Source organism: Mastigoproctus giganteus, chromosome 10 (genome assembly GCF_048544385.1).
Source record: "Mastigoproctus giganteus isolate SK-2022 chromosome 10, ASM4854438v1, whole genome shotgun sequence".
Taxonomy (NCBI): Eukaryota; Metazoa; Arthropoda; class Arachnida; order Uropygi; family Thelyphonidae; genus Mastigoproctus; species Mastigoproctus giganteus.
In genome coordinates this window covers 95465914-95487540 of record NC_143584.1, presented here as the reverse complement: position 1 = coordinate 95487540, position 21627 = coordinate 95465914, and the positions used below count along the sequence as shown (strand labels likewise).

Genomic DNA, 21627 nt, shown 5'->3' with positions numbered 1-21627 from the left:
AGAAGGTCCCACTCTGAAATGACACCTCGTGAAGAGTTCAAAGTTTTATGGGGGGGGTTACGATGATAGGTATTCCCCCTATTGATGCGGCTTTCTGGATTTTTTCCGCCTGTTTAATAGTTGTAGTTTCGACAAAAAGGTCGCCAGAACGCAGTCGTTTAACGGATTTTGGTGAACCTGCCAACCCTTCTAATCCTTTCTGGATAAAGAAGGGTGACATCTTTCCAACTGACTGCTCTCCGGTAGAATGGAGAATGAGGAAAAGCAGTGTCACTGATGGTGGTGGTGTAGCCTCAGTCCTGGCTCTTTTTGCAGAGGTGTTTTCTGCATCATCATCTCGATTAGGTAGGGGCCTTGTTGGGGCCCCAGAAGAATTTGAATTTATAATACTCATAGGAGTAAAATAAAAATTGCAGATGCCCTAAGTACCTCACCCACCACGGAGCCCTACAAGGAGATGCCCACTCATGAACTAGCAGGTACTGCGTACACGAATGGGACGCCAAGTTAGCTTAGAGGCACCATACCCATGTTTCCAATAAGCCTTGATCCCGTCCCAGGACCAAAGGGAGGGAGGCTTATAGGAACGCAGTTGACCCTAGCAGTAAGAACCACCCGCCGATTAAGCCCAGTTGGGAGAGTCTGGGACCACACATCTTGTCGAAGCAGGGGCCAAAGTGGTGTATTAAGGCTGGGCCCCTCAACCACCATGATCCCCCTTTCCGAATTCCACGGGTCATGGCGCACAGCTGCACATGCCGGATTCCAAAGATGTAACCCTGGAACCAAGGTATGGGCATCAGATCCCAGTGATGTTAGTCTGGAAGTCCAGCAGCATCACTGGGAGGTCCCCTCACCACATACAGGTGCCCACGTCGAGGGGTCAGATAAAGGGAGACATTTAGCAGTTCCTCACATCATTTGCTTCAAAATAGAATTAAACAGCTTATCCATGGGCAAACATACATATGATATATCTCTATAAGAATTCTACAGGGTGCTGTCTTATCTGGGCTCTTGTTTACAGCACTGATCTCCTCACACTGACTATTTCAAATGATAATCTTGCTGTGATAACTGCATCAATTAATAAAACCCTCCTGGAATACGTGAATTACTTCAACAAATTCAAACTAAGAATAAACCCAGAAAAGTCTGCATTTATGATATTCATCTTAAAGCAAGTGCCTGCCTGTATTAGCCAACACTGTGTAATGCTCCTATCCCCATTCTTAACAAATGTTAACAAGTATATACAAATCTTCAGGGTGTCTATGACCCAAACTATGTTTCAATCATCACTTGGATAACCTGCTCACCCATGCAGCACACCTTCACTTGACTGCCAACAGCATTTGTTGTATATTTTGAATGTCACAACCAGAAACTATGGAAAGCCATGAAATTCTCTCCACTTTTACATTCTGCAGAGGTATGGGTATCTGCTGCCTCTACCATGATTAAGCCATTTTTCACTGCTGAATTTTGAGTCTTAAAATGGACCTTAAACAAGCATAAACTTTCTCCATAGTTAAGGACAACTGCCAATTTTCTAAGAACTGCAATTGCCAGTTCTTAGAAAATTCAAAACGGCCCCTATACCGATTGGGGTGTAGCATCTTAAACACAATTGTTAAAATGATCATTACAGTTCGTTAAATTTAGGGTTTACATCCAATGACTAGGAATGTGAGAGCATCTGAAATGGCAGAAATGGATCTGACAGATGAAGATGGCTGAAGTGCAAGCATAAAGTTGGGGATTCTCTTTGAGAATTCCCTAGAGTAACTCCAATTTTTTGCTTAAACTTCAATTGTTTTAATTGTCAAACCAGTTTCTACCCTTTCAGATACTCTCACATGCCGTGTCATTGGATACTGACCTTAATAAATCCACTTGTGATAGAGAGTACAGATGTTATATCATCAAATCCTATCACTGATCCCACAAAGTTCACATAAATGGCATTTCAAGCCAAGAAAACTGTCTGCTGTGATTTGGGTTAACTTACCTTGTTTAGTATCATGATGACTAATGATGAACTTCATACTTTTACCAACATTAAGGCCAGGTGGGCAGGAGCAGCAGTGTGTAGCACACGCTTCTTGATTAGACCGGGGTTCAAGCCCGTGCCCACCAAATACGGAGGATGCTGAAAAGGTCAGGGAATGACCACCACATATCCCTGGAGCAATATGGCCTTAGCTGCTAATGCTCCTAAAAACCAAATAACAAACAACAACCACCACCACCAACATTAAGTAGTTAGTCTCTCTCTCTCTCTCTCTCTCTCTCTCTCTCTCTCTCTCTCTATACAGACAGATATGATTTATGAGAACTGTATCATTATGTTTTGGACTTACCTACATTGTAATTTTATACTGTGTTGTATTTATACTGTACTGTACTTTGCACTTACTGCATCTTATTTTATGCTTTCCTTATAAGTATTTCCTTATATTTGATTTAGTGATTGTTCTTCTCTTCTACTTGTAAGATTGTTCAGTCAGAACCAAATGTTACTAGTATTGGTGGAAATGCTGTGACCAGGGTTTAGGCTGCCATGGTTGTGACAGATCCTAACATTGTTGTTACGAAAATTGCAGGTCTCTGCCCAAAGCATTCTACATGTGACTGCTTGGAAGGCACTTTTGGTACAATTTTGCCTCCTCTCTGTATATTTCCAATGTTCTCAGCAGTCGCAGAATACAGAACCTTTTCTAAATTTTCTTGAATTTGCTCTTATAAAACTAGTTGGGAGAAGATAATTATATGCACGGATGCCAATGCTTCATCCACAATGTGGAATGCCCCTGTAACAAATTCAAAAGGGGAGTTATTGGAGGATTTTATAATCACAAAAAATCTAAAAATCTGAAACTCAATGGGACATCCACCTACTTTTGTCTCGTCCAGTGGTTCTTCATATATATAGATGTCACGGTTTTAAATTTTAACTTTTGGTCAATATATAACAAATTGGACAGTTCAACCTTCCTTGGTCAGCTAGTGACCCTAATCCTATCATTTTTTATATCTTTTATAATCCTAAAAATAATATAAATCCCTTTGATTTTCCTAGATATAAGACAAAAGATGCTGACTGGAGTCCTTTTGAGAATAATGTTAAAGAATCGCTCATGGAAGAACACATTAATGAGATTGGCTTGCTGCCTGCTGAAGAACAGGCTGAGGCGGTGAGGGTTTTAATCACTGGGATCTGTGATACCTCATTTAGAAGGAAAATACATAGGAAAAACCATGTTCCCCGGTGGTCTAGGAACTTACACATCTAAGAGAGGACCTTAGATTAAAGAGGAAAAATTTCCAAAAAACAAAAACCACACCTGTCAGGCCACACTTAGAGTACTATATACAGGTCTGGAGGCCTCATTTCAAGAAGGATGTAGAGCTGCTGGAACGAGTACAGAGAAGGGCAACAAGATTAGTGAATGGAACAAAGGGGTGCTCTTATGAAGAAAGGCTTAAGTTTTGCAAATTACAGTGTCTGGAGACTAGGCACCAGCGAGGTGATCTGATAGAGGTGTATAAAGTCTTGAATGGTTTGAGCATGCTCAATGCTGATGGGATTCTTCCTCTCGCTCAGAATAATCACCTGAGAGGGCATAAATTCAAATTGAGGAAAGACAGATGTAGGATAGACGTGCGGAAATTTGCCTTTAGCCAGCGAGTGGTTGGTTGGTGGAACAGACTTCCAACCCTTGTCGTGGAAGTTGATAGCCTAAATGAGTTTAAGGCTCAGCTGGACAGATATTTTGAATGAACAGAGGGGTGAAGTCGAAGTGGTTTTTTTTTTTTTTTTTTGGCTGATGCTGCATAAGCTTGCTTTCTTGCATCAAATGCCTCTACTAATGCTAAAGCTAATGCTAATGCTAAAAGAAATACAGTAATAGACCAAGAGATGAAACAGATAGATTTTACGACCGTTACAAAGATGCTAGGCAATCATATTACAATCAAATATATAGAAAGAAGAAATCCTCCTGGGAGAAGCTTGTTAAACAAACCTTAAAAAATGAACTGTGGGGCTTTGCCTACAAGGCAGCACTAGAAAAACTACACCCTGCTGAGATCTTTTCCTCTTTTAAATCCAATGACTCTGAAATTCTCTCTTGGGAGGACTCTATGAATGTAATATTAGATGAAATTATCAGTCAAGACATTTCTAGTTCAGAAAGCACAGAACAGACTAATATTAGAATAGACCATCTTATCTATATAGGCTCAAGTGAGGAGGATGCATTTAATGAGAATGAGATTGGGGAAGCTATTAATACATTCAGAGACAACAAATGTCCAGGTCTAGACTTGCTTGAAGTAGTGATCCTAAAACGAATATGGAAGGTGAAACCTAATCTTATCCTAAATCTGATGAAAAAATGCTTAAGTGATGGTGTTTTTCCTAAACCTTAGAAAGTAGCTAATTTAAAGTTAATTTTGAAACCTGGTAAACCTGCTGATTTCCCATCATCTTATTGTCCAATAGCCCTGTTGTCTTTTCTTGGAAAAGTTTTAGAAAAAAAGTAAGTTACTAGGTTTACGTATTACTACACTTTCAAAAATTTACAGGCTGATTCCCAATTCGGATTTCGTAAAGGTAAATCAATGGTCGATGTGATTAGACTCTTACTGGATTCTGTGGCTTCTTCTGGTTCAAAATACATCCTTGGCCTCTTTGTGGACTTCAAAGGGGCCTTTGACACCATCCAGTGTCAGAGTGTCTTGGTGAGGTCCCGGGAGGACCGGGTTTCCTCTCCCATTTATAGGCTTTTCTCCAGCTATCTTGATAATAGGAGTCTGGTTGTCTACTCAGGGATTTGCTCAGTGAGGCGAGTGGTCACCAGGGGCTGCACTCAGGGATCTGTGCTTGGACCAATTTGCTGGGCTATGGTCCTTGATGGGTGGCTTAATTGTGGGCATGAAAACATTCTTAAGGTGGCTTATGCCAATGATCTGGCTATCCTCGTCTACGGTGATTCTAGATGAATGCTTGAACATTGGGTGAATGATATCTTGTTGGACCTGGACACTTGGTACAAATTGCATAAATTGACAATCTCTACTAATAGGACAAAACAGATGCTTTTAAAAGGTTCATTAAACATAAACTGACCACCTAATGTTAGTATTAATGGTCATGCAATCAAAATGCAGTCAAAACAATATAGATACGATACCTGGGCATATTAATTGATGACAAGTTGAAATTTATGGCTCATGCTAAATATCTAGTAAATAAAATTAAAGCTCTTACTGGGAAAATTATGAGAATCTCTAAAATCGCCTGGGGTATAAAACCAATGGCCCTCAAATTGTATTATACATGTATATTTCTTCCAATTATGTGTTATGCTGCTGGTGCCTGGGGGCACTGCGTAAATAATTCTCTAATTGCCAGATTTCTCTCTCAAGTGATTCTTCCTGCTGGCAACTAGTTGTTGCTGCCGCACTGTTTCAACTATGGCAGTGCAGGTTCTCACAGGAAAATTGCCCATACAATATGAAATAATTTACCATTACTTGCAATACTTCAAAGAAAAAATTTACCTGCTAGAATTGATAATTTTGCTCTAAATCTTGATGTTTCAACCAAAGAGGGCAACATTAGAATTAGAAATGAATTAATAATAAACTGGCAAAATAAATGGCAGAACACTGATGTGGGCAGAGTAACTGCTTGCTTCTTTCCTTTTGTATCTGAGTTTTTCTAAAAATAAAACTGCATGGCTATGTGCCCTGGAGACTGCACATTACATTTTTACTGTCAGGACTTGGTTTCAAAGATAGACTATTTTCTTTTGGTTTAACTACTTCACCGTCTTGTAGCTGTGGCACTATAGAAACAATGGAACATTTGGTTTTCAAATGTAATAATTATGTAGAGCTTAGACAAGAATTACAATGTTTCACAGAGGTATACAGTGTGGATGATCTTCCACTTCTGATTGAAAACAAAGAAAATTTTAATGCTTTTTCTCGCTGTGCAGATAGACTATTTGTTAGAAGAAAGAGAATCTTGGCTAATAATACCTAGTGCTTAGTGAAAGGGATGTATTTACTTAATATTATGTGATGTATTAACTGCCTTAAACTCTGGTCTTCAATTAAAATGTGGTTGGAGTTTATAGTTGTAGTGTCTATATGACCCAATGCCTGCTGTACTCTGGGAAATAGTTATTTTCCTAGGTTTGTAAGATGAATATAAATTCTAAAGAAAACTAGTATTTTTAACTATAATAAATTTCAGTTTTTGCAATTGGCTTGTTCTCAATTTTGGCAGTGCATAGCTTATAACTGTTCTGAGGTTGGTACATTTGTAACCTTGATTAATAATGCAATTAGAATACATAAGTTTGGAGGTGATGCTATTGTCAAATCATAATTGTGATTTTACTTTGTTTGATTTGTGACAAACATGAGTTTGAGGAACTGGTATGTTCAACATTTAGGGTTTGTGGTCTGTGCTCAGAAAGTGATTGGCTGTGGAAATAATTGTGTCTACTGGCACCTACATTCTGAGACCGGTTATGCCAAATAACAATTGATTTGACCGAAAAGTATTTTTACTAGTTTTCTTAATTATAAAATAAACTTTGTATTTTGCTATGTTTATGGTAACTATGTATAGTCATTGTTTTTCAAATGCTGCTGGTTTTATATTTAGTTTAAGATCTGTTGCAAAATGATTTACTGACAAAATGAACCCCTGGCCATTTGATGTTTTTAATAGAATTTTCGGTGTAAATAATTGTATAAACATGAATATGTTTTGTATATTGGTGTTGGACAAGTCCTGGTTTGGTGTTCACATGTACTGTATATACTGTATAGATATTTATTGATTTCACTATACTCTTATCTCTTTATCCCCCTTTCCTTTTTATGTACCGACTTCTTTTCTCTTCCTTTCTCTTTTGTTTAATCTGATAGTAGAAGAAATTTGTAATCTCCCTTAGTGCATTTAAGTGATTTCAGAAGCTGCAGCAGCAAAAAGGGGAAACACTGAGGGCCATATTATAATCCAATTACACTTTATAATTGGATTATAATATAATATTACCTTCATAAATTTAGTATTTTAAACTCTATTTGTTTTTATATGTATCAGAATGTATTGTAATACTTATCCACTGTACACAATAATTGAGAATGTATCTGTAGTATATTTGGATTTAATAAATAATAATAATTCCTTACAATCTAAGCTGAACAGAATAGATCTCAAGGATATTACATACATATCAAACATGCTTATGGAGAATAGGCTGCATGCAGTTGTGTCAACTATAAAGAACCCTGTATCTACTGAGGATACAAGTGAAACTACATAGGAGATGAAATATCCAGATTGTGGGGAATTTTACATAGGAGTCAGCACCTAGAGTGGTTTCAAGATTGCATGAAGAAGCATGTAAGAAAAATAGTATTGGCTGATTATGGGAAATGTACTGCAGCTGAACATTTCTGGGAGGAAAATAATTTCTCTACACTACCCCATAAATTTCATTATTTGCATAGGTATATTCACCGGAAACTGCTCAAGATATTTTATGAATTTGTTCTTCAGAATGCAACACCATTAACAGAGATTGGGGGGGGGGGGTATATTCATCCCATTCGAGGCTGTTATCCTTGGATGGGAATAACAGTTGTGCCCAGTGCATTCCCAAGCCACTTCTGGTCTCCATGCACTCACGATCTATTAAGTACCAAGCTGTGATCCTGCTATGTTATTCAAAGAAGCTGTTGTTGTTGTCATTGTTTAAAGTTATATTGGCGCATCAGCGACTAAGGCTATAATGCACCAAAACCAGATCATAAAAAGGGAAATTGATATTTCAGTGACCTAAGGAATTAGGTCACTACATCAAGATCTGGGATCACCAATATGGCTGCCTTACAGTATGGACGTGTTGTTTATCGCTCTGCAATAATTTGTCTGAAATATGTGTTTTAAATGTAATACAGTTAAAAATTATTGGTTCTAGCTGAAGATCAACCAGCAGTGGACTCATAAGGTGAGACTTTTCTAACTTTCTAGGGAAATATAATCAGATTTTTACGTTCTTTATCTATTTCCTTTGTTGTGAGACAGACTCTCTCTCACTCTCCATTACCGCTCACAATGAGGTAATGGAGAGTGCTCTGATATAATGCGGCTGCCACGTTCAAATCTGATTCTTGACTTGGGAGGATTCGCCAATTAGTGCTCTCTGGGCTGCAAGAGTGCTCCACCATTTTGTGTTACTTCTAGTTTTGCAGAACTAAATGTACCATGTGCTCAGTGTTTCAGCAGGACTCACCCCTCGACCATGCCATACCAGAAGGTACCATATATGAAAAGACGCTCTTTCTCAAAACCACACTTGAGAATATTTTCAAAGAAATTCAAATACATATTCTATAATTGTCTTTCCTCAATTTGAATTAAGTAATTTTAAGTGAGTAATTTGAGCAAGAGGAAAAAAATACCATCTTTTTTATTGCGATCAGGCATGTAAATTTAAAAATTCACCTGTTTATTGCCAAAAGTTTATTATTTCAAAAGTAAATTTTGCTGCCCTCAAGGCTTGATATGCCTGCATGTTGTTCACACAATCTCAACTCATTTGAACAACCTGCCATCTGGAATAACATGCAATATCATTTTAATAATTATTTCAATATAGCAACTAAGTTATGCTGTGTTTAAACTAGTATGATGTATTCAAAAACAAAAATGGTATAAAATCTCAACTATCAGTAAAAATTATTCAAACCTTGAAATATCACAAACCCTTTTTAAAAACAATTAGGAGAAGCTATAGCATGTTTGGAGAGAGATGAAATGCATGTGACACATATAACCAATAACAGCTAATGAGGGATTATGTCACGTCAATCATTATGGCAGTTCATAACAAATTCATCTGCTTTCCATTCAGTTAAGTTTCACTTATAAATTGGTGATAACCTTATATAATTATATTATCTGAAATGTGTAAAACAGTTTAACCTGTTAATATCTCTGGGGTAGATACTCATACATATTACAGAAGTATACAATTAAAATGACTTTTCATATTATTTTTCTGGTACTTTGATTTAGTGAGATTGTTTGTTTGATTTGGTGTTTAAGGGCACACTGGCAGCTGAGGCCATAATGCATCAAGTCAAAATAAAGGCAATACTAAATATTTTTGGTAGCCTATAAACAGGCTACGACTTCAAGAAGGCAAATACGATATACAAAGGTATAAATTAAAGTTGAATAACAAAATATAAAAATATATATTTAAATCTTTGTGTATAAATTAATTGAGTGTAGAAAATTAAAATGTCAGATGCTGTATCTGTCACCTAAAATCTAACTGAATGTAAATTATTCAGCCAGATTATTAAAAGTGATAAACATAAGTGTTGTGCCTCTCTAAAAACAGGACATTCTATAAAAATGTGATGAACAATTAAAAGTGTCACACACACCTCACACATAGTGGGTCAACTGCACTCATCAAAAAGGAGTGTGTCAGATGATTGTGACCTACGGGGAGCCAAGCAAGAACAACTTTCTCTCTTCGGTCCCTATGTAGATTAGACTGCCATTGCCAGATTACAGGCTTACCTGATGTAGTTTAATTGTGGCCTGTTTATGCCAAGAATCTTGCCATCAGAAATATAATTTACAGCTATTATTTGCCTGTAGTCAGTATAGGAGTATGACAGGCAACAATTATTCAGGGAAGTGGCTTATTTGGCAGTGGCATCAGATAATTCATTTCCCCTGATCCCAATGTGGCTAGGAATCTAGCAGATACAGATGCCAAAACCTGATTCCAGGACAGAAATGGATGAGGGTTATATATTTCACTGATCCATTAATTTGAAATGTTTGTCTAGTTCTGCCATGCTGGCTAAAAGCAAACTTCTGCACATCTATTCTACAACTGTCTTTCCTCAGTTTGAATCTGTGCCCCCTCAGGTTTGTAATCTGAGCAAGAGGAAGAATCTCATCAGCACTGAGCCTGCTCAGTCCATTCAAGGCCTTATACACCTCAATCAGATCACCTCACAGAGATCACCTCACAGATGTCTACTCTCCAGGCACTGCAATTTGCAGAACTTAAGCCTTTCTTCATACGAGCACTCCTCTGTTCCCTTCACTAGTCTTGTTGCCCTTCTCTGTACTTGTTCTAGCAACTCTACATCCTTCCTAAAATGAGGCTTCCAGACCTGTATGCAGTGCTCAAAGTGTGGCCCGACCACTGCCTTATACAAGGGGATAATCATCTCCTTATCCCTGCTCCCAAAATTCCTTTATATTAGTGGTGTCCAACCTTTTCAGTACAAGGGCCATATTGAAAATTAGATTTGTTTTGCGGGCAGCACTGAGTAATTTGAGAAAAATTAGCATGTTACATTTTCCCTATCCTGTTACATGTAAAAGGAAGTTTCTGTTTTTTATTTTCAGGCTATATATAAAAAATGGAAATTCCTAACACTTATGTGCAACAATCTGTCGGTGATTTGTTTTTTTAGATTTTATTAAAATTAAAAAATATGACTTACCTTTGTTTTTTAAATAGTTTACTTTTGCCTGTTTTTAAAAAGACTACTTTTCTTTCTTTTTTTTTTAATACCTTACTTTTGCTTTTAAATGTTCACTTGAGAAAATTTACAGCTTGAAAAGGATCACTGCTTTTCAATATTAAGGTGAATAAATAAATATAATGATACCCCTTTTTAAAATGGAAAATATTCAAAAATTTTATTAAGTAGAATACACAACATTTACTGAACAAAACTTAACACTTAATGAGATGATTGAGGCTAAATGTTTTTAGGTAATTATTCAAAATTTGTGATGCCAATTCTCAATACGGAATGAAGATGCTCATCTGCTATTCTCTTTCTTTTTAAATATTTATTTGATTTCATGCGTGAAACAATTTGCTCGCACACATACGTTGATCCAAACAAAGTAGCCCCATTTTCATGGCATTTTCTTTTATTAGTGGAAAATCTTCAGATGGGAGAACCTTGTAGAATTCAAGTAATTTATTTTTGCAGTCCACATACTTATTTTTGAACCATGTTTTGGCTTGAAGATCAATAAGTTCAAATTGCAAGCTGGGATTGTAGTTTTCAGCAATAGAAGTAAATGGATTCTCAAACAAGCTTATGTCATGGGATCTCATATCAGCAAATCGACTAACTTGTCAAAAACTAATTGTAATAACAAGAGGCAACTATTCTTTGGAAATATGTTTTTATGTTAGCTCAGTACAACATTCAAAGTGAACTAAATTGCCTTGCTCAATCTGGGATTTAAATAATAACAACGTATTCTGAAATGATTTGATGTCACCATACAAATCAGAGACCAATTTCCTTTCCCTTGTAGTTTGAATTAAGAGCATTTAAAGGACTAGAAATGTCTGTAAGAATTGCAAGATCAAACAGTTACTCCATATTTGATTAGTAGTTTTATTGGTTTTCCTTTTTCTGTCATAAAAATATCAATTTCATGACACAGTTTAAAGAAACAATATGGCACTTTGCCACGACTAAGCCATCTCACTGCACTGTGTAAAATTACATCTTCGTATGCAACTTCAATTTCTGAAACTGCTGAAACATACGATAATTAAGGCCGTGTGATCTTATAAAATTTACAGTTGAAATAACCACATTCATAACATGTTGGAGATCCAATACATTCCCACATAAAACTTCTTGATGCACAATGAAGTGAATTCCAATCTGAGGTTCAGCTCCGACATCTATCATTTTCTTGGTTATTCTACCCATAAGCCCAATGTTTTTACCAATCATATTTTTTGCATCGTCAGTTGTGACTCCTACCAGGTTTTTAATTTTTAATGCTAATCCTAACTTTTCAATAGATTGGCAAAAAATTTTCAAAACGATTTTCACCTGTAGTTGTTCTGTGCATACTCTGTAGATCAGCTAAATCTTCAACTGGTACAAAATTATCATTAATTCCACATATGAAGATAAGGAGTTAGGCTGTGCCCTTTACATCAGTATTGTCACCCAGTGATACACTAAAATATTTCATTTGTTTTATGCTTTCCAAAAGTCCTTGGAACAAATTCTTTCCAATGTCTTCTACTCTTCGCATAATTGCTCGTCGAGACAAACTAACATCTTGTATCATTGCTCGTTTCTCTGGACAAATTTATTCCATAGCTTTTAAAAACGTTTAACAAATTCACCATTGATGAACGGTTTACTTTCAAAAGCGATCAAATGCGCAACTTGATAATTAGCACTCACGGCAGATAAATTTCTTGACTGATACGTTTTCAGTATGTGTTGTTGTTTTCTTAATTACAATACCTTCTTCTCTTCGCATAATTGTTTGTCGAGACAAACTACGGTATGTTCTTTATAATGTGATACAGTATCCTTACACAACAAACATACTGCTTTTTCGTCATACTCAATGAAGAAACAGTCTTCGGTCCACTTTGATTAAAAACACGACAATCGAAATCGACGTTCCTCTTTCGAAACAAATTCAATACAAATTAATAATAATTCAATAAAATGAACAAGCTATACCAAAATAGTAGAATTTCACAATATGAAAAAATTGATGCGTACATAACTGTATTTAGTGTACATATGACAGCAGTGGACAACATGTACACATTTGATACAGTCGAGCTCGACGCTTGCATGCCTGTACACGCAGTGGCACAACTCTTTAAAATGCTGTTTTAGCTCACTTTCTCAGTGGGCCATATAAAAATTATTCGCGGGCTGGATCAGGCACGCAGGTTGGACACCACTGCTGTATATCACTGACAAGACCCCATGACCTACTCTGGCTGCCTGTCTGCACTTCTCAGAAAACTTCATATCTGACTGCACAATTACCCCCAGTTCTCTTTCATTCTCCACTACCCTGAGTGTAACAACACCACATAGTTGGTACATTTCTCTGGGGTTACTGCTACCCATATGCAGTACTTTGCATTTGTCAATGTTAAACTTCAGTTGCCACTTCTCAGCCCATCTACCCAACTTTTCCAGATCCTGCTGCAGCAGCATAAAAACTTTTAACAAATTCACCACTGATGAACGGTCATTAACAACCCTGCCAACCTTTGTATCATCTGCAAACTTTGACACTAAGCTTGATATACCTTCATCAATATCATTGATAAATATACAAAACAACAATGGGCCCAATACCAAACCCCGAGGGACACCACTAATAACATTTGTCCATGTAGAGCCGTACCCATTGATTACCACTCTCTGTCTTCTCCCACTCAACGATCCTTTTATCCATTGTAGTAACTTGCCCTTAATGCCATACTGCTCCAATTTGTACAGTAGTCTTCCATGTGCAGCAGTATCAAAAGCTTTCCTGAAATCCAAGTATATGATATCAAAATTATTTTTTGCATCCAGTTCCTTTGTGACCACATCACAGTATCCAATCAAATTGGTCAGACAAGACTTTCCCTTGACAAACCAATGCTGTATCTGAATTATTACTGTAGTCTTGTCTAGATGATCCTGCAATGCTTCTTTAACCAGTGACTCCATTACTTTTCCCGGAACACAAGTTAAACTAACATGTCTATAGTTACTTGTGTCACCTTTTGAACCCCCTTTGTGAATTGGTGATACATTTGCACACCTCCAGTCCATGGGGATCTGCCCTCAGTCCAAAGAAGCTCTCATAATTATGGCTAAGAGTGTGCTTACTTCCTTTGCTGCTTACTTTAATATAACTGGATAGATCCCATCCACCCCAAGTGCCTTCCTTATGTTTAACTTCAACAATTTCTCCTGCAATTTGCTCTCAGTTATTACAAAATCACTTAGCTCCCTGTTAAGAGTTTGATAAACCTCTGGCATTCCCCTCCTTGAATAACTCCTTATGTGTGAATGTAGATGCAAAATAACTCATTTAGTTCTGCCGCTATCTGAGAATGATCACCTACAGCCAACCTATTGATATCAAGTGGACCAATCTGATTCATCCCCTTCCTTTTAAAGTTTATATAAGTAAAGAAGTCTTTGCTGTTTTTCTTTGCATCCTTTGTCAAAGATTTTTCATAATCTGTCTTCGCTTGCCTGACCTCCTTTGTGACTTGATTACAGACTAGCTTGTATCTACCATAGGCTTCTTGCCTGACAATTTATGTGCATCCCATGCATTTTTCTTCTTTTCTACGAGTCTCATTAGTTCATCTGACATCCATTTGGGCCTAAACCTAGAGCAGTATATCTTAGTTGGAACAAAAAGCCTAGTAGCTTCCAAAATTACTTCCTTGAATGCTTCCCATTTAGAATTTACTGTTGGTAACATCATCAGTTGGTCCCACTGTATAGAACCTAAAAAAATCTCTGAGACCACTGTAGTCACCTTTACAAAAGGAAAAACCCTTCCCTTTACCCCTGATGGTAGTTACATCTTTAAGTAAATCCCACATCAGTACACTGTGATCACCGCCACCTAATGGTCCCTTTATCTGTAAATTCTTAATGCAGGAATAATCACTGTTGATAATCAGATCAAGAGCGTTACTCCCTCTTGTTGCCTCTCTAACATGCTGCTGTAGAAAACTATCATTCAATAAATCCATAAAAGCCTTGCTAGTGTGCTAACTAGCCAAGCTACATACTTGATGAATCAGTATATATCATATACCTTTGGTAATTGCTATCTTTAATATGATTGAGAGCTATTTATATTGCATGCAACTCTGCAATATATATGTTAGTTTCTTGTGGAATCTTGTTGAATGCTGTTTTGTTTGGCAGGACAATAGCTGATCCCACATACGATTCTGACTTCAAGCCATCTGTGTATACTGGAAGGAAATCAGAATATTGTGCTCGATGTGATGCAAAGAGTTGCTGGTGGTATGAAAGCCTTCTCCCAGATCTTGAGGGAGAAGTCACAAGTTGGAAGTTGAGCATGTCAGGGTGGAAGGAATTGCCTTGGTGACTGGGCAACATTGTCTACCATCATGTTTAATTCACTTAACAGCCCTTGGATTCAAATACCAAAAGATCAGTTGGCAGTCAGACAAATGATACAGATTTTCCTATCGTGGCTCAAAAACTGATGCCCATATGGGGTTGTCAGGCAGGGATTTCAATTAAAAAGCATACTGTAAGGATAACTGTTTCCTGCAAAAAGACAGATATGGTTTATTTGTTTCGACATAAAGGCTTTGCACAGGAGATGTATGAAATGCTCCAGTGGCAGTCTAGATGGCATGGTGATGGACTGGATCTAACCACTGAAGTACGCTATCTCTAACAGAAGTATAAAAATCACAACCATAATTGAGTTTGGAACGGACAAGAGCTTGGTAGAGACGAATAAAGGAACAGTGATCTGCCCCCCACAAAGTTGATAAAAGGGCACAAAGGATGTTAAGCCCTTTCACGCACCTTGCTGATGAATATGTTCTAAAAATGTCACCTTCTTGTTGAAAAATTACTCCTAGGAATTTGACTACTTCTACAACTGGGATGCTGTTTTGGCCCAGCCTTAATTCTGGGTTAGGATGAAGATTATGTTGGTGACAAGTGTACACAAATGGTCTTCTGTGACGGAAATCTGAAATCCAATAGCCAAAGACCAAGATGTAAAGTGATCAATGGCTTTTTGCAGTTGCCTTTCAATGGCCCTTGCATTGCATGAATGACAGAATATAATAAAATCAACTATGTAGAGGGCATTGTTTACTATTGGTGGAAGTTGCTCTGACAGAGTTTATTTTAATGGCAAAAAGTATGACACTTAGAATGGCTTCCCCTTGGCAGAATGTGGATCCTACACTAACTTGAAATCGGTGATTACAAAGAAAGGTTTTAATGAAAATGAGAATGTTATCCCTAAGACCAAAGTCATGAAGGTCTTGCAGTAAATATGCAGAATAGCCAGGCTACACTGTACACTTTTTTGATATCAAAGAAAACTGCTACCAGATGCTCGGATTTAATAAAAGCATCCTAAATGTGTGTTTTGAGTCTGATTAAACGATCCAAGTGGATCTGTTTCTTTGGAAACCACACTGTATCCTGGAAAGCAGATCATTTGTGTCTAAATACCATGTAAGATGAGCAGTAACCATTTTTTTCCAGGGTCCTGCATAAATAGCTTGTCAGAGCAATGGCACAATAATTATTTCGATTTCTAGGATCCTTTCCTGGTTTTGGGAAGGCAAGAACAATTGCTTTTCTCCAGGAATCTGGGAATTCTTTGCCATAAAAGATCCTATTAAATAATTCTAGAAAATGATTCTTAGATTGTCTTGAAAGGTGGTTTATCATTTCATAGCAGATGTCATCTGGCCCCACAGTGCTTGCTCGCAAGAGAATGAGCGCTGTGCTTAACTCTTTCTGTGTGAAGGGCTTATATGGTTCAAGCCCTTTTGAAGAGAAGTTTAATGCCTGTTTCTTTTTAGTTTTGGAGCTAAGAACTCTGGGGAGAATGATGCCATTGCTGAGATTGTTGCAAATGTTTCCCCTAGGGTATTTGCAACTGCAGTTGGATTTGCAATTCGACATCCAATATGCTCCAGGATCACAGAAGGGCATGGTGAATATTTTTGGGCACTAGCATTTCCCATTTTGCTGTTACAGCTGATAAAATGATAAGTACTTCGCTTTATATAAGTTTTGTGCAACAAACCTTTCTCAACTTCACCACACATTCATTTCTTACAAGAACTTGCTATTAAGCACAAAAGACTAAGAAAATCGATTAGTGAGATACAACGTATTTGCAGTTACCTCTGCTGCTGATTTGATTATGCACCAAATTTTTGGTACAGAAGTGCTGGTTAATTTGAATGTTAACGTCCATAAAATTTCCATTTCAATTCAGAATCTCTTGCTCTTAAAAAGTGAAAGATATTTCAAATGATTTCTCTTTCTTCTGAATGTAAGGTTTCCTGTATGCCAACATTCACAAGAGATATTCAGTCACATATTTTAGCCATGTTAAACACAATTTCGTTGATCTTGGTCACAGTGATATTATTATTCCTTATATGTAATTGGCTGTTGTGTCATTGTAAGCATTAACCGTAAGTGATCAGCTTTTCCCACATAAAGAAAGCTAATGTCTCTTTCATCTTTCACCAAACAAAATATAGCAAACTTTCTTTTTAGCCCTTAACCCCAAATTGTATACATCTGAGACAATTTATTTTTTATTTTGATATTGAGAACATTTCAATTTTACGATACTGAAATAGAATTTCAATATCATAAAATAAAATAAAAGCATCTGGATCTCTTGGATCCATACTTCAGGTTAAAGGGTAAGCTCATATCTGAAATGATTAAGTTTATACTGCATACCAAATTTGTTTCCATATCAGTATCTTTAGGAGAACTGACAAAAATGGTCCGTTGCATGAGACCTACAAAACACCAAAATGTTTCAGCTTCATCCTGAATTTCAGTCAATACTGGGGCCAATAGATCAGACATTCCTTGAGTATATCCCATAGAGGGATTTGACAGTGCATAATTCAGTAAAATGTTCCTAAAGACAGAGAAATCAGACATCAAAATTAAATGTTAGCTAAAATTACTATAAAACAGACAATGGCTATTCATGTAAAAAACCAATATAGAGTAAAACCTCATAAATTAGACACACTGAAAATCGCACATAAAAAAAAATAAAAAAAAGTGCATTTCAAATACTGTTGCTTAACTGCTGTAAATATGACTATGGGAAATGGGCCATGGTATTTGCAGATAACCAAACCCTGTAGAATGCAATGCAACAAATCATTTTATGAATTCTGTTGTGAATATATTTCTCAATTACAAGCTTCACAATTATCAAAGACTGCTCATATTGGGGAACTTCCCATGCCTACTGAAGTAGCAGCAAATGCAGGAAGTTTTCCAAAGCATCATATTCTAAATCTTATCCTGCTCACTTTAAAATTATGATATAGAGTTTGATCACAGTGATTGCTAGACATAATTAAGAGCAACCAAAGAGACAAATACACATCATGAAACTTGATTACCTAGCCTTATGGCACACAATATACAATAAAGGCACACTAGTAACTAACAGGGCACACTAGCAGCAACAAAGGTCCAGAATAATAAACTGCTATTGTGAAATAAAGTACAGCTTTCTTTACTGAGATTTTAGTAAAGTTATTCACTACTCCAGAAACTCTGCTGGGGTGAATGAATATACTATAATTATAGCAATCTATCGATCTTTTGAAATATTTTGTACCACCAGCACTTCCCTACAATATTAGATTTTAAAAAGTTGACAAGGAACATAGTCCTCATGTTGAATTTATGAAGTTTTATTCTATTCTACCTTTTATTATAGATTTATAAAAATAGATGAAAAATGAAAAAAAAAAAATTAAAATGGGTATTTTGTGAATGCATCTCAACAATAAACTGAGATGCATTCAGTGAGATGTAACTTAAATTTACTTTTGAAAATATAAATATATAGTAATTAAAATTATGTATATTAAAATTCACTTTTCTTTTTTAGTACTGTGCTATTTCAAATTGAGAGAGATATTGTAAGATAATTCTTTCACCAGCAAGTTGTTTTGAAATTCAGCCTAGATTACACAATTCCTCTTTCTCAGAAAGTGAAATGATTCAAAACCAGAAGGGGAATACATACTTCATATGTAAACGGAATGATTTCATATAAAAAAACTGTTTATGAGACAAAGAAAAATTGCAAAAAAACTTCCACAGAAAACTGAATTTACTTCAGAATGTGGAACTTAGGATTTAGGATTTAGCATAAGTACTGGCAACACGATGTAAGGAAGCAAAGGTTATAGAGCACCACCACCAAAAAAGAAAAGGGGGGAAAAAAAACCAACACTTTATTTCCTCATTCCTTTCAATAATTTGTCCAGACCTTCCTTAAATAATATTCCAACTATCCACTTCCACAACACCAGATTGAATTTTGTTCCAATAATCAAATACTCTCTGGCTGAAAGTAAATTATCACATCTATCCTGTAACCATCCCTTTTAAATTTAAGCCTTTGTGCTTCATCTGAAAAAAAAAAAAAAAAAAAAAAAAAGATGCCATCAGCATTTAGTTTATTTAACTCTTTTAAAGCAGCCTTATGCGCTTCAATTAGGTAACCATGTAGATGTCTAGTATTCTAAGAATTCAATTCACAGAATCTGTCTTACATGCTAAGAATATGCTATGAGGCGTGTACCCACCTCACTAACCTTTTGTACAACCAACTAATCTTGTTTCTCTTCTGTGTAGCCTTACCCAGATCCATGTCACTCCTAAAATGAGGTTTCCAAACTTGTATTCCACATGTGTCCTAGCCATTGTCTCATACAAGTGGATAAGCACCTTGTTATCCCTGCTAGCCAAGTTCCTGTATATCATTAACTGAACCCCATGAGCTGTTATAGTAGCTTGTTTCAGAGAACTCAATGTTGGGCTGTATAATTACCCCTAGAACTTTTTCATACTCGACTACTATGAGTTTGGCACCACTCAAATATTACATTATTCTGAGATTATTGCTACCCAAATGTAGTAATCCCCTTTGCATTTATACTGTAAAAATCTAAATTACTATTTTCGAGAACATCTAGATCCTTGAGCAGTATATCATGATTACTGTCATTAACCATTGTGCCTAACCTTTGTGTGAGGTGTGTTGTTGTTTGGTTTTTAGGAACATTAGCAACTAAGGCCATATTGCTCCGGGGATGTGTAGTGGTCATTCCCTGACCTTTCCGCACCCTCCATATTTGGTAGTCACAGGCTTGAACCCCGGTCTAATCAAGAAGCGAGTGTTACGCACTGCTGCTCCTGCCCACGGAGGCACCGTGTGAGGTGTGTGCCCACCTCACTCATCACAACAGTTCACAATGAGCAGTCGGCATTCATAACCACTCTGTCTCTTACCATTTAACCATCTCTTTATCCATAATAGAAACTTGTTCCCAATGGAACAATTGCTCCAATTTATTATACAATTGAACAAGTGGTATGGGTTTAGTGAAATCTATGTATGCTACATGAAAATTATTCTTTGTATTCAGTTCTCATTGATAATCTCACAGGATTGTCAACAAGACAACACAGTTAACTGTTTTTTAATTATCAAAAACATAGTTAACTGGATTGTTGAGGTATAATCTCCTTTTAACAAACCCATGCTGTGATTACCTTATGGTTCCACTCCTATCAAGACGACACTCACAATATGAGATGTAGCAAAAATGATGACATTTCACCTACTTCAGTGATTTACTATCAACTAAAATAATGCTTTGCACTAACTTGTTTGTCTAATAAACTAGATTATTATTGGTACCAACATATTATAAAAAGTACTAGGGGGCGAGAACATCACAGAGCTTAAAGTACTGGAACCACTGGCAAGTAGTGATCACGTAGTCGTTAGTTGAAAGATGCTGCAGTATTTAAAGATAAAGGCACAAGTTTTAATTTCAAAGGGGGGGGGGGCAATAACAGTTTAAGGTGCTACAAGTCACAGAACCCATGAACACATATATATACCATTAAGAAAATATAGCATGAGGGAGATTCCAAAATGGATTAATACAGAGCTGGCTGGTCTAATAGTGCATAAAAAGATAGCATGAGAAAGTTATAGAGTGATGATAGTCTGTAATAGTACCACAGATAAGGTTAAGGAGACAAAGGCTGCATATGAGAAAACACTGGCTAAGAGAGCAAAGAAAGGGGCAAGGAATTTTTTGTGTATGTGAACACAAAGAAAAATAAAACAAATCAGACTGAATCCTTGTGTACTGGGTATGGGAAAGTCTTACACAACCCGGCTGACATTACTGATAAATTGATAGGTACTTTGCATTTGCCTTTACTGACAAAAGACCCTTTATGCTAAGGAGAAGCTGAGCCATATGAAATCAGTGATTTAAAAATTACAATGACTGTTTATTACAAAAACTTTCAAGCCTACTGGACTGTTAGTAAGGATGCAAGTAAGGATGTTGGAATTGATGGCATATACCCAATAATTTTGATGGAGGCCAGAGAGAGTGTATTATATCACAGAAGTTATAAGGGCACCTTCAGACTTGGGAGAGATTCCTTTGATTTGTAGCTTGGTTGGTCGGTTGGTTGTTTTGGGTATTTTTTCCGGAAAATCAGCTTCTATGGCCACAATATACCGAAACTTATGTTTTATGGATCATTATGTAATGTCTTTTGGTATGATTATACAGTGGATTCCGGTTATTTGGGCCACCGGTTAATCGGGGCAGCCGTTTATTTGGGGAAAATCTTAAAAAACAGAAACCAATCGAGAAAATAGCCAGGGTTTACTTCGCTTAATTGGGACAAAATGCCGTTTAATCGGGGCAGGAGACCACAGCACTGGAGATTACCCTACGATTGTCTCCGACCGTACCATGTAGTTCGGTCGGATTTCTGGAGGTCACAACCATAAAACAATAAAAACAATTAGCAGTCACCTGTTTATTGGGCTTTTGTGTTAGTGAAATCTGTCATAAACTGATAGTAAACTCGATCTTATTGAATTTGCGATAATACCGACAGCTGGAATTCTGTGGGTTATTATGG

The 21627-nt window shown here is 36.8% G+C and overlaps 1 protein-coding gene across 1 annotated transcript in view; it reads right to left on the bottom strand.

Annotated features, from left to right (window-relative positions):
- Positions 1–21627, bottom strand: part of TBC1D16 (TBC1 domain family member 16) — a 272554-nt gene that overhangs the window by 14227 nt on the left and 236700 nt on the right. Inside the window, exon 11 of the mRNA XM_090382977.1 lies at positions 17368–17554. Coding sequence (XP_090239103.1) covers positions 17368–17554 — 187 coding nt within the window. The remainder of the gene's footprint in view (positions 1–17367; positions 17555–21627) is intronic.